The sequence below is a fragment of the Mytilus californianus genome, unplaced genomic scaffold (genome assembly GCF_021869535.1).
Source record: "Mytilus californianus isolate M0D057914Y unplaced genomic scaffold, xbMytCali1.0.p SCAF_19, whole genome shotgun sequence".
NCBI classification, from domain to species: domain Eukaryota; kingdom Metazoa; phylum Mollusca; class Bivalvia; order Mytilida; family Mytilidae; genus Mytilus; species Mytilus californianus.
Genome location: NW_026262667.1, coordinates 1,643,890 through 1,657,116, shown reverse-complemented (window position 1 = coordinate 1,657,116; position 13,227 = coordinate 1,643,890). Strand labels below are relative to the sequence as shown.

The 13,227-nt window shown below is 32.9% G+C and overlaps 1 protein-coding gene across 1 annotated transcript in view; it reads left to right on the top strand.

Annotated features, from left to right (window-relative positions):
• The first annotated feature begins 5,219 nt into the window (after nt 1–5,219).
• LOC127727039 (uncharacterized) overlaps nt 5,220–13,227 on the top strand; it is an 89,202-nt gene continuing 81,194 nt past the window's right edge. Inside the window, exons 1-3 of the mRNA XM_052234438.1 lie at nt 5,220–5,560; nt 6,430–6,503; nt 12,505–12,602. Of these exons, the coding sequence (XP_052090398.1) occupies nt 5,407–5,560; nt 6,430–6,503; nt 12,505–12,602 (326 nt within the window). The 5' untranslated portion in view covers nt 5,220–5,406. The remainder of the gene's footprint in view (nt 5,561–6,429; nt 6,504–12,504; nt 12,603–13,227) is intronic.

Sequence of the window (13,227 nt, the reverse complement as noted above, 5' to 3'; positions counted from 1 at the left end):
CTGTTCTTTCAAGCGCGGGAATTTTTAAATTAATCTAAACTGTATGATTTCAAAAATTAAACAAAGTTAAAACTTCACCCAATTGTGAAATTTAAACGTAAATATGCATATATTCTGCCAAATAGTAGCTGTTACTGTAACTGAAATCTGCAGATACATCCCGTCTTAAAATTAACCATCATGCCATACTATGAATATTCGGAATATTATTATAAGCAGAGACATATAATATATGTCTCTGTTATAAGATAAGATAAGATAAGATAAGATAAGATAAGATATATTTATTACCATTTAAGGGCCCACAAGGGGCATATAGAGAATACATATATAAGGAAAAAGAACATTGATTAGCATAGATACATAGAATTTAAATACACAATTGCAATACAATATGACTATTATATGCATATCTCTCTGTTATATGTCTCTGGTCACACTGATATAAAGGAATATAAACTGGAGTGTACTTCTACTTCTACTTCTACCACTAAGTGGCTGACTATCTTGTCTTGTCTTGTAGTAGATCCGTCCTATATAGGACCACCTCCAATAAACGGAGTAGGATATAAATTACAATTGTCCTATTTACTAATGAACCGACCGTGTGAGGGCTTTATAGCCAGTAAAGGTCGTTAAAAAACCCCATAAGTTACTAATGATTATGTTTTTTGTATAGGAACAATATTTTACAGAGGGGTGGCTGCCCTTAATCCCTTTCTCTTGCTACTAGGCAAAGCGTTAAGAACTGTTATTTCTGCCCACGTGCAGTGAAAAGCACAATCTACGGCTATCCTGTCACTGTTTGGTGTGCGCTTGCATACCTGACATGTCTAAAATAGTTTTAACAGAAATGAAAAATCAAATTTGTGCTGTACATAACATTTATACACGGTGCAAATAAAAACATGGGACTTAAAATTTAACGTGCATGCAGTAGTCTCTTGAACGAGTCAAGACTTTTTGCAGCGGTCACCGAGGCAGGTAAGGTGTTCCAATCTCTTATCGTTCTTGGGTAGAAGGACTCTTTCCTGATGCTGGTCTTGCAAGATGGTATTTGGAAAGAGTGAACGTTGGTATGTCTTGATAATCTGTCTGGTGGTATCAGTTTGTCGCCAGCATCAATCTTCACTTCCTCATTCGAAATTTTGTATCAGAGGGGTAGTCTAGCGTTCTTTCTTCTCTCCTCTATATATATATCTAGTGTTGGCCATTGTAGTTTTTGTCGCATAGATTTAACTGATGATGTGTTGTGGTACCTGTTTGTTACATACCTTGCTGATCTTCTTTGTATCATTTCTAGTTTATGCTTGTCTTTTTGTAGGTGAGGATCCCATACTGAACTTGCATATTCAACTGTTGGTCTTACTAAAGCTGTTTATGCCTTTTCCTTGATCTCACTGTTTGCTATATTTAAGTTTCGTTTAAGGAATTCTATTGTCCTATTAGCTTTAAGACAGATGTTGTTTATATGAGCGCCCCACTTTAGATTAGATGTTATGGTGACTCCCAGATATTTGGCTTATGATACATGTTCTAAGTTGTGGCCATGGAGGATGTAATTTCGGTGTAGTGTTTCCTTCTTTTTGGTGATTGGCAGAACAACACATTTATCGGGATGGAACTGCGTCATCCATTTTTCATCCCACGAGGCTAGCTTGTTGAGGTCTTCTTGTAGACTGTTGATTTCTGATGATACAGTGAGGTATGAAATGGTGTCATCTGCAAATAGCCTCACTGTTGATGAAATGTTTTCCGGCATGTCATTTATGTAGAAAAGGAAGAGGCTCGGTCCCAGTAATGATCCCTGCGGGACTCCGGACTCTACATTTATGATGTCAGACTTCTCCCCCTCCATGACCATGCGCTGCTATCAGAAAGAAAGCCTTTTATCCAAGCATTTGTTTTTTCTTTGATTCCATAATGATCAAGTTTATGGATTAAGATACTGTGGCTTACTTTATCGAATGCCTTCGAGAAATCCATGATGAGGCAGTCTGTTTGTTGTCCATTGTCAAGGTTCCTCGTGATGTCGTCGATGAACTGTATACAACCAGAGACATATAATATTTGTTATATGCCTCTGATACAATATTTCAATTATCTAGGTGTATACTTTAGTGCCTCGGGAATCTTTTCCTATGTTCAAAGTGAACCATATCAGAAAATTGACTTGAGGTATAAAAGAAAAAGTCAAATTACAGAAAGATCTTTTATACATCCTTGTACCTTCATCTACAAACTAATATAAATTACTACCGTGGTTTACCATGTTTTTGTCCACACCATCAAACCAGAGACATACCAAATTACTAATCGAAGCTATCTTGCTTTATGGATGTGAAATATGGGATTCCTTTGATCCTTTTACGGCTAAATTTAGAACCTTAGACCAAAGTTATTCAAACAGTCTGTCGGCGAAAAGTTATATAAAAAGACAAGTAACCTGAAATAAAATGAAATTTAAGTAAGTTATTCAAAACACAACGATTATTGAAGTCTAAATAAAACTATCAGAAAATATTAAGCATAAATTATAGAAAATCTTTGAAATAAAATAAAACCTCACAAGTCTAAAGTCCGATATCAGATAAACAAAGTTTTGAATGATTTTCTTCTTGGACACAATAATGACATGTTTAAAACAACTCACTGAGGATTACGTTGATGACCAACTGCTAGGTAGAATTCAAATGTTAAACAGTAGATCGTCGTTTTTGTTTCGAAGGAATTCCCAACTTTATCCGTTCGAGGACCATTCCAATTTACAGAGCCTACCTGCTGGTTGGGACCTTTTTTTCATGACTCGACAAGATGTTAAGATAAAAACAATCAACATATATACATAAGAAAATCAGGTGCGAATAAGCCGGTGGTGGGGGTGGGGGTTTTGGGGAGGGCTATGTTTTTGACAAATTGTCATTTTTTTATTATATATATTTCAAATAAAAAATGAAAATGATAGAGGACACTGAACACCATTAGACTATGAGACTATAGAAGTTATTTTTATTATTACTTTTTTTTTGCTTGTTACTTTCAGAATTCCCCCTTTTTTGTCTACTCCTACGCAGCAGTAAAATTAGAAGACAGCTGACTAGTCTTTAACCCCAATAGTTGACTATTGTATACAAATATGGCTAATCCTATTCACTCTGGCAGTAAAACCCTAAAGTGATGCATCCATTTGGCTGCGCGGGATGTATAAACACGCCACCATGCACTGTGTAAGGTGAGTACTACGCTCTCTGCAATTTGAACCATATCCAGCATTCCCTCGTTTTCCAGGGACCGTCAAAATTTACCACCTGGTATAAGGGTCTATTGTTTATCGGTTTTCGTCCTTAATTTTCCTAAAATATTTGCCACTGGTCATTAAGCAAACAACAGTTTTGTCAATTTTCTTTATCTATAATTGTAATTAGTGTTACACTGTTTGTGTTTATGAATCACAAGACATTCGAACATTTACACCAACACTGGCTAGCTTTTCCGAATGGTATATATATTTGGTCTGGGTAATTATAGTAATGCATATTGTATCGGAAGTCTTTTATAGATAAAAATTCGTAAGGGTTCCGCGGAACCCAGTGTCTCACCTACTTTTGCTGTTAGTCGCAGGCTCAACAAAAATGGGGGAAAAATATTAAAAAATTTCCTCTAGATACTATCTTTTGATTGTTAGAAGCTTCTGTCTAAGTTTGGTAAAAATCCAGGATGGTTTATGAATCTAATTAATGTTTTAAAAACTTTAACTGTAGACTGTATGTAATGTTAACGTTAACTGGAAGAATAACAAAGTCCATTTATAAGTAATATACGGAAAAACAGAAAATAAATTTTTACAAAATTTCCTTTTAGATACTAGCTTTTGATCATAAACAAGCTTCTGTCCAAGTCTGGTAGAAATGCAGGATAATTTAAGAAAGTTATTAAAATTTTTAAAACATTAACCACAGAGTGAATGTAATGTTAACTGCATGGCAGAAAAACTAAGTCAATTTATAAGTAAAATATGGATAAACAGATGATTTAAAAAAGATAATAATAATTCTGGATACTATGTTATGATCATAAACTAGCTTCTGTCCAAGTTTGGTAGAAATCCAGGATAGTTTAAGAAAGTTATCAAAATTTCAAAAAAACTTTAACCACAGAGTGAATATTTGTGGACGCCGCCGCCGACGACGACGACTGAATGTAGGATCGCTATGTCTCGCTTTGGCGACAAAAGTTGCAGGCTGGACAAAAATGGATACATGTATACTCGATTAAAGAGTTTGATTAAAAAAAATATTTCGACTAGGAACTTTACAAAGTAACAAAGTGCGTTCGAGAAAAGTATTTACAATTTTGCATTTTTGCAAATGTACGCTTGTTGAGTATTGCGGGATGCCATGAATTTTCGTACTGTTCACCATTTCAGCATTTACGATAGCAATGAGCATTAGTGTAACCTCTTTCTTCTTATTTACCACATCACGTAAAACTTACGAAAATAAGGCTGGATTCGAATTTCCTTTTCTAAGTGGACCCCTTTTTGAAAATATAGAATTCTTGCCTTCTTGTCCATGACCACCACCCTCTTCTACTTCTGTAGTCCAAGTTACTGGTATCACATTCCAGTTTATTTCACCTCCCTTGTTATCTTTTGTTGATTAAGTTAGTTGAAAGCACTTTTTCGGAAATAAAAAACTAAATCAAAACAATCGACTTTCCTCAACCAAATTCTTTTTTTTCTTCTTCAGCAGTTTAGTTAAAAGTTTTTTTGTTTTAAATTATGTTTCGATGGGACTATCAAAATTAACTCAGTGGTGAGGAAAATACGGTCAAGCAAAAACGGAGAAAAACGGACACTTTTACTGTATATTATGATATTGTTATTACATAAATATATATTCATAAATGCTACAATAAACATTGTTGTATTTATTCTTAATCATTATCGACCTTAATAGGTAAATCCATAATAGTTTGACACCATTGCTAAAGGGCAAAACTTCAATTTATCTGATTCTCTAACTCCAGTTACTTTAAAAACAAGTTGATTTAATAGCAAAGAAAATATAAGAGACTATATTTTGAACGAAAGTTAAACACATTATTATATTCTTTTCATCCTTTTATTAAACATGACCTCGCACATGTATATATTCATTTTCATTACCGTATATTTATTTTACCATGGATGATTTATTCACAATACCTTCATAGTTCAATTAATGTCACGTGGTTGGATTACTAGACAAATCAAAAATATATCTGGTCAGTACAAATCAAAAAGCTGTCAGTGTGTGGAAACTAAGCAAACTAAACAACTAGTCTTACATGTATAGTTTACCATAAAGACTTCTCTTATTGGATATTTATAGTTATTTTTCAAAAAGAGTGTGGATCGTTTACAAAATGGTAACTGGAATTACTTCATTGATTGTTTTCACCCTATGTACATTTTCGGGTGTTGCCGGACACATTGCTTTGAAATTTCCACCAGCACGGAAATATGCTTTTGATTTCATGGATAATATCAGGACTATTGCACCATGTGGAATTCCAAAAGGTAAATAATATATTGCCGCTTGTAACTATATTATACAATAGAAAATAATGCCAACTCCCTGTAATGTATAAAACGGGTATTTAAATTCTATATTTAAACCGTTGTATTCAAAACAAAAACATTTTGTCTGACAATGAATGACTTGTCGAACAAGTTATTATGATAAGCTTTTAATCCATATTTTTTCATCATTTTAATTTTTATATGATATGAAGTCTAAGGCTTCAATTAAACTGTATATATAAATGAAATTAAAAAGTTTGAATATATCTAATAGTAAAACGTGTCATACGTATACAGATCAATCTAAATAAAATATAGATCTCTGATTTCGTTTTACTTATATGACGATAGATCAAAATTTTAATTACTAGTAGATTGCCTACAGTCATAAAAAAAACTAATAAAACAAAGTTTTTTTTGTTTTTTTTTTAATTTCTTAACAAAAGTCAAATCCAAATCCTGTGAATCTCTGGCCTCTGGGAAGACTTGAAAGGCCATTATATATATAGAATCTTGAGCTTTAACTGATTTTTCATGGGGAATACAATCAGGTATGTATGTGTACCATACAGGGTAGTTGGAGATCACCCCACCCCTGGTATGTGAATATATATTATAAATTGAAAAACGCTCTTTGTGCTGTTCTTTATCTAGATTAACAATGAAAGGGTCCAAATTCATGTGCAAATGTCCATTTAGTGAAATTCAGCAATACAATTATTTCCATTGATAAGGCTACGAATGTGGCTTAAAGCCAGCATATGCAGAATATTTGCTATTATTGTTTATATCTTTTTTATTTTCAATTTGTTTATTTTGTAACTGTTTGCATTATATATATATGCGTTATGCTTTACAATCAACAGGCCTTGGACCCGTAACCGATCTATTAACTGAAGAAACGATAAATGTCCAGTGGCATACAGCTTATCCACATAAGGTTTGTTCAGTATTTGTCATTTTAGTCTGGTCTCATAAATGTTCTTCTCGGAATTGTTTCAACGACTCAGCAATCATTTTTTTTTTGTTTATTCCATGCGGTCTCAAATGGCTATAGAAGAAGTTTGTTTCTTCATCTGCTGGGGTAAATTTAAAAATGAGAAGATGTGGTATGATTGCCAATGAGACAACATTCCACCACAGACCAAATCACATAGAAGTTAACAACTATAGGTCGGCCTTCAACAATGAACAAAACTCATATCGCATAGTAAGCTACAAAAGGCCCCGAAATGAAAAATGTAAAACAATTAAAACGAGAAATCTAACGACATGAGTAAGTTCCGTCGTGTGTACACATTTTCATATCTGCATGAAACAGTCAAGTTTCCGACGTCATCTCTGTGTCTGGAGTCGTTAAGCCAAACTAATTCATACTTTTGCAAAACAATGAATGGAAGATCTTTAACAAAGATTCTTCATTTTGTTTCGGTTAAATGAAAAACATGACAACATGGAGCCCATTAAATCTATGTAAAAAATGTTTAATAGTGGATGGTTGGTCCCTAAAAATGGCATATTCTGATCCGACGAGAAAAAAAAAACAACCCCAAAACGACGATTTTTGAGTTCTAATACTCATTGGTCAGTGTCAAATTTATTGAAACTTCAAACGAATGGCGACCAGGAGAAACTGTAAACACTAATCCGGCTGCATACAGGACAACAATGTCACAGAACTTACCATTGAACTTTATGGGATACATATTGCTCAGTATACACAAAGTTAAAACGCCTTGCAAATGTTTCAGGATAAACTCTGCCTAGTTCCAAGGTATACATAGATTATCAGGAGAGGGAATAAACCAAACCTCTAAGCAAAGCTATATCACGTCCATTTGGTTTATCCGTTAATCGGGCACGAGTCCGTTGTTCACACGAGGAGAATGTGGTTACAACGTAGATAATTCCCGGTTAAAGGACCAATTTCCTTTTTGTAAACAAATTCAAAATTTCAACAGACTTATATGTCAATAAGCCGAGTAACCATTTTGGTATTGCAAAAAAACCAAATTGCCAACAAAAAGTTATACTGATACAGTTATTTTTATTAAAATATTAAAATACACAAGTTTTTAAAAGCTAATGGAATATGAATATAAAAAAACTTTAATAGTATACTTGACATGTTTAACCCCGCCGCATTTTTGCGCCTGTCCCAAGTCAGGAGCCTCTGGCCTTTGTTAATCTTGTATCATTTTTTAATATTAGTTTCCTGTGTATAATTTGGAGTTTAGTATGACGTCCATTATCACTGAACTAGTATACATATTTGTTTAAGGGCCAGCTGAAGGACGCCTCCGGGTGCGGGAGTTTCTCGCTGCATTGAAGACCCATTGGTGGCCTTCGGTTGTTGTCTGCTCTATGGTCGGGTCGTTGTCTCTTTGACACATTCCCCATTTCCATTCTCAATTTTATTGAAAGAGTGTCAACAATTATACATATATCAATAAAAAAAAAAACGCTCTCTACATTGCTTTTGAAGACAATTTGATTTTTATTTTGTAAATTTTAACAATTTGTTTCTGAAAGACAAACATCTTGCAGGGTTTAGATTTAGGTTAAGAATGTCATTCTTATGTCTTGTCCTTCTTATGCCTTCTTTGATTAACATTTATAATTTACCATGCAGATAGTATGAATCAATTGGTCAGAGTGTGAAATAATGTAAAAGAAAGCAAAGAAAGTTGGCTCTATGGCTCTTTATTCACAACTCTTTAGGTTTCAGGGTGATTTAGAGCTTGGAATATAGGATCATATAGTATAGACATTTTGTGGGCCACTAAAATATCATTATCATATTGAACTTTACCATACGAAGAAATGTTTTCTTCGTATATTTTGATTGAACATGTAGTTTTATGAATTAACGACCTTGAAGCATTATGAATTAACGACCTTGATGCATTAAGAATTATCGACCTTGACGCATTAAGAATTATCGACCTTGAAGCATTAAGAATTAACGTAAACGACCTTGAAGCATTAAGAATTAACGACCTTGACGCATTAAGAATTAACGACCTTGAAGCATTAAGAATTAACGACCTTGAAGCATTAAGCACCATCACGTGCAGTAAAGATAGTTGCATAATGTTGGAGGTATAATGTTTATTTTTTTAATTCAAATAATCATTAAACCGGGCCTGGTAATATTGTATTCTGCGATGGATAGTCAATCAAACTAGCTTTAAAATAACTGTATTGACGAAACATTGTGCAAGAAGAACATTTGACGCACACGCTTTTGTATTTTTCGCGAATCCATGATAGAATCCGTGGATTCTCTAAAAATAGACGAGCATGAAGTAGCGCAAAAGTGGTAAAAGAATTTCAAATCATATTGTTTTATTGCTTTACCAATTTATAAAATACTATGTAATGGGGTCCAGCTCAGTTTCATGCTTATCAGGCCGAATATCTTTTGTCTTAAATCCTCGGTTAACCGATTGATCATAACAACTTTATCTCCGACAAAATCATAACTTGGACAACAATTTCATCAATTACTCATACGAAATAAGTGATCAATTTCATGATCCCGATCAGTTCTACACACCGTTCTATCAAAATAAATATAAAATAAGTGCATCCGGAAAGTAACTACCGATTTTTATTTTTAAATTAGTAAATAGATTTCCGGTCTACTATCAGTCATACTTCGACCAACTATTTACAGGATGCAAGACATCGCATTATAAGTCGGTATATACTATACATTATGCTTCGTTTATGAAGTCATTATTTTGACTGACATTATGAACGACAAGGAACGCCCCCTTACATATTAAAAAGGAAGAGACAGTAAAAAAGCAGGTGGTTCAGTAGTCCTGTGCAATAGCAGACATATGATACATTGTATTATATAGACATATAATACATTGTATTATATGTCTCTGGCAATAGTAATCTCAGACCATCTCAGAATAGTCCACATAAGTATAAGTCTTGGAAGCCTATTTTGATTTTGCTTTGACACCTTTCTGTATCAATAAAGCATATATATAAAAATCCAAATAGAATAATACCCGTGGCAGACCAGTCCAGGGTCTGCTCTTGCGGTGTACTTACTAAGTAACTTAGTGATGCCCCTAGCTGGCTGGCATCTACTCTTATTTTCCATAAAATAAAATAAGAGTAGAGGGACATCACTCATAGAATACAGTTAATGTAAAATACAGGTGTGGATCCAGGATTTTGAGGGCCCCCTGGCAAGCCAGTGTTTGGAGTGATACTTGTAAAAGTCTGTATTTATCATAAATGAAGCTTCATAAGGGGGCCAGGCTCCCTGGCTGCCCCCTAAATCCACCTCTGAAATAATAATGATATTTAAGAGTCAAAACATATTAAACAAAGTTTTTTCCTTAAATATATAAAGAAGAAAAAGGGGGTACATGCCCAAGTGTCTTTCCTGGGAAATCTTTATTAGATTTCTGAAATGGATTGGCAGCACTTAAAAGTCAAAAATGATAGTTAACGCTTAAATAACTGCTTGAAATGGAACATCAGTAAAACCCTCTTTCAAATTTCACTTGGTTAAATTACAAACAGAACAGTGTGTATCATTTTGATGAAATATCAGCTAGGAATATTATTTTTCCATGATTTTTTTCTTGTATCAGCAATGTTGAATATCTTTTTTTACATAGTGGTATCTATTTTTTTGTAAATAATATATGTTGATCATTCCCATACTGTGACTTCTTATAAGATAAATAATAATTTTATTCAGTTAATTGAATTGATCCTTCAAGTTTATGTAGATGGTGTTTCTCAATTTTTTTTTAAATGAAATGATAAATTAGTTATTGTTATTTATGTTAGAAAATATGCCAGTAAGTATAGTTCATATAAGCCACAGAGGTAATGACAGACAAATATTTTTTATACTATATTTATAACCTTCCATTTTCACTGAACTGAGTACACATTTTTATTTAGGGGCCAGCTGAAGCCCGCCTCCGGGTGCAGGTTTTTCTCGGTGTGTTGAAGACCCATTGGTGGCCTTTGGCTGTTTTCTGCTCTTTGGTCGGGCTGTTGTCTCTTTGACACATTCCCCATTTCCATTCTCAATTTTATTCTAAATTGAGGCAGACATGTACCTTTAACACGATTAGAATATTGAAGACACAAATAGCTTTATAGCTTACCATGGCTCAATTTTGTGTTCAATACTAGTACTTCAACATTTAAAAAAAAAAAAAAATCTTCACTTACATTGGAAATGTAACAATAAAGGTACATGAAATGATGCAGAACTACCTTAAGTTTACTTTATTAGGTTCTCAAATCTTTTGTTTGTTTCCCTGATGAACTGGTCTTGTAATAAGCCTAGGCTTTATACTCATTGTTTACTCATAGATCTATAATCTAATTAAACAATATTTGCTTTAAAGAAGAGAAAACAAAAATTTTAAATACAGTCATGACAGCTTAAAAAGATATTTTAGTTTGTTTTGTTTATAAATTTGTTCAGAAAAGCTTCAACATGCTCTGTTCCAAATGAAAAATTATAGGGGGAATTTGATGCATTAGAATTGGGAGACTAATATGTGTAATTAGAGGTGATATTGCAACAGAAACATTTCTAGGGGCAATAGGTTACTCAACCCTTGTTTGAAAGAGGGGATTTAAATAAAGCTTTATTTGGTCTGTGTAATAACAGATATATATTCAAATATGTAAGTTTTATTTTTTTTATAAAATGTAGATTTCCTTTTATGTCTCTATAAATGTTAAGAAAATACAAAAAAATATAACATGCTGTCCAGTCTAGCATCACAATAAAATGAATAAATGTTGCAATCACATCATGAAAAGGCCACTTTTGTGTACTTTTGTTAAGATAGAAGATTTTGGTTGATCTTCAAATCATGGTTCACTTTCTCACAAAATATTTAAGAGCATGAACCAACTAAATAACTTAATTCAGTCATGTATGTCTATATGAACAGCTCCTCTCTTATAAATATTTACATGGCGTTATTTTAGAATAAATATTTAAGTATCCCATTTTTCTACCTTGACATCTTCATCATGTTCATATTCTTAATATTTAAAAAGAACTTACAGATTTTAATGTAAAATATAAATGATTTTGTAGCGATTAAGTTTTTAGTTCAAACAAAACCCTTAACACAGCTTTTGTTCCTATATATGAATTTTTAGAGAGTATGTTGTCACACTGTATCTACTGAAAATTTTTGATATATGATATGATTATCGTACTAAATGATTACATACATCTTTACAGTCATCAGTATGACAATTTCTAGAAGTAATAAGTACAATGTGGAAAAGCTAGTTTTGCTTGGCTTCTTGAATCATAGTTTCAGCAAATATGATCAAAAGAACTCTCCTTACTACTTATTGATACCTTCAGTATATACCCCTCATTTTCTTATATTGGTTGTGGACTGTTATCTTTTTCCTGCATGAAGTGATATTTTTGTATCACAATGTATGGTGATGTGAATAAATGATTAGAAAAATGTGTTAATGCAACATTTCCAATGGCTATTCGTTAGGTGTATGAGGACTCAAAGGTCACAATGGACCCTTGGTATCAGAGATTTGTGATTTTCAATACACTCACATGCTCACCTGGAAATAATCTTTATGTCAAATTTGATTGCATAAGGAAGCATATTAAAAGCTTGAAAATATCTCATTGAATAGTAGTCTTAGTTCCTGACACAATTTTCTCAATTCCTTTGGCAGACTTATATTTGAAGCGACATTTGCGAAATCCGAAGTCTCTTTTACCATGGGAGAAAAAAGTTTAACAACTTAAAAAAGCCAAAGGCTCATTTATTATTATATTGAAATTAAATAACTCAAGTTGATATCAAGTGATATCAAATTCTCACTCATAATGATACCATAGTTATCATTGTAGGTTAATTTATTAATAAAAGATATCTGTATTTTTTCCTTTATAGGGAGGTTACAGAATAGCGTTATTAGATCATAATGAACAAGAGGTCCAGGTGTTTACATCAACACAAAATGGCCGTTATACTGGTGCAAATGATCCAACGTAAGTAAATAAATGTTTTTAAGGTTGAAGACTATTTGAAAATGTTAAGTATTTTTTTTTTATAAAGTATATATTATAATACATTGTACTGTTATTAAATATATAGCATTTCATTGTTTCCCCCTTGCATGTTTAAACATTTTGGCTGAAAATTATACTAAACATTAATTTTCCATGCTTGTAAATAAACCAACTAGAAATTTTGTATGTAACTGTGGAGCATAATTTTCCTTCCATTACCACTGCATCATCAAACCAGAACCCTATGCCCATTAAGCTATTCCTCTGACAATGGAACTTACAAAGTTCCCCAAGAACGTAGCTAAGAATTTGCAATTATAAATCTAGGAATTTAGGATCAAGTGAAGGGAAGCACCAATACATTGTAATGATATATTGACTTATTATTTCAACAGTATCTCATCACAGAAGAATTTTAAAAGCAATGAATAACAAACCATATGTGGTTTTGGACCTTATACGACAGTTATCTAATAATACATGACATTATGTGCAATGGTTTTTTACTTACCAAACTATTTGTATGCTAAAGAGTAAAAATATTTAATAGTTAAACATCCAAATTAAATAAAGTCATGGGAACCTTTTACCTCCGTATTTAATG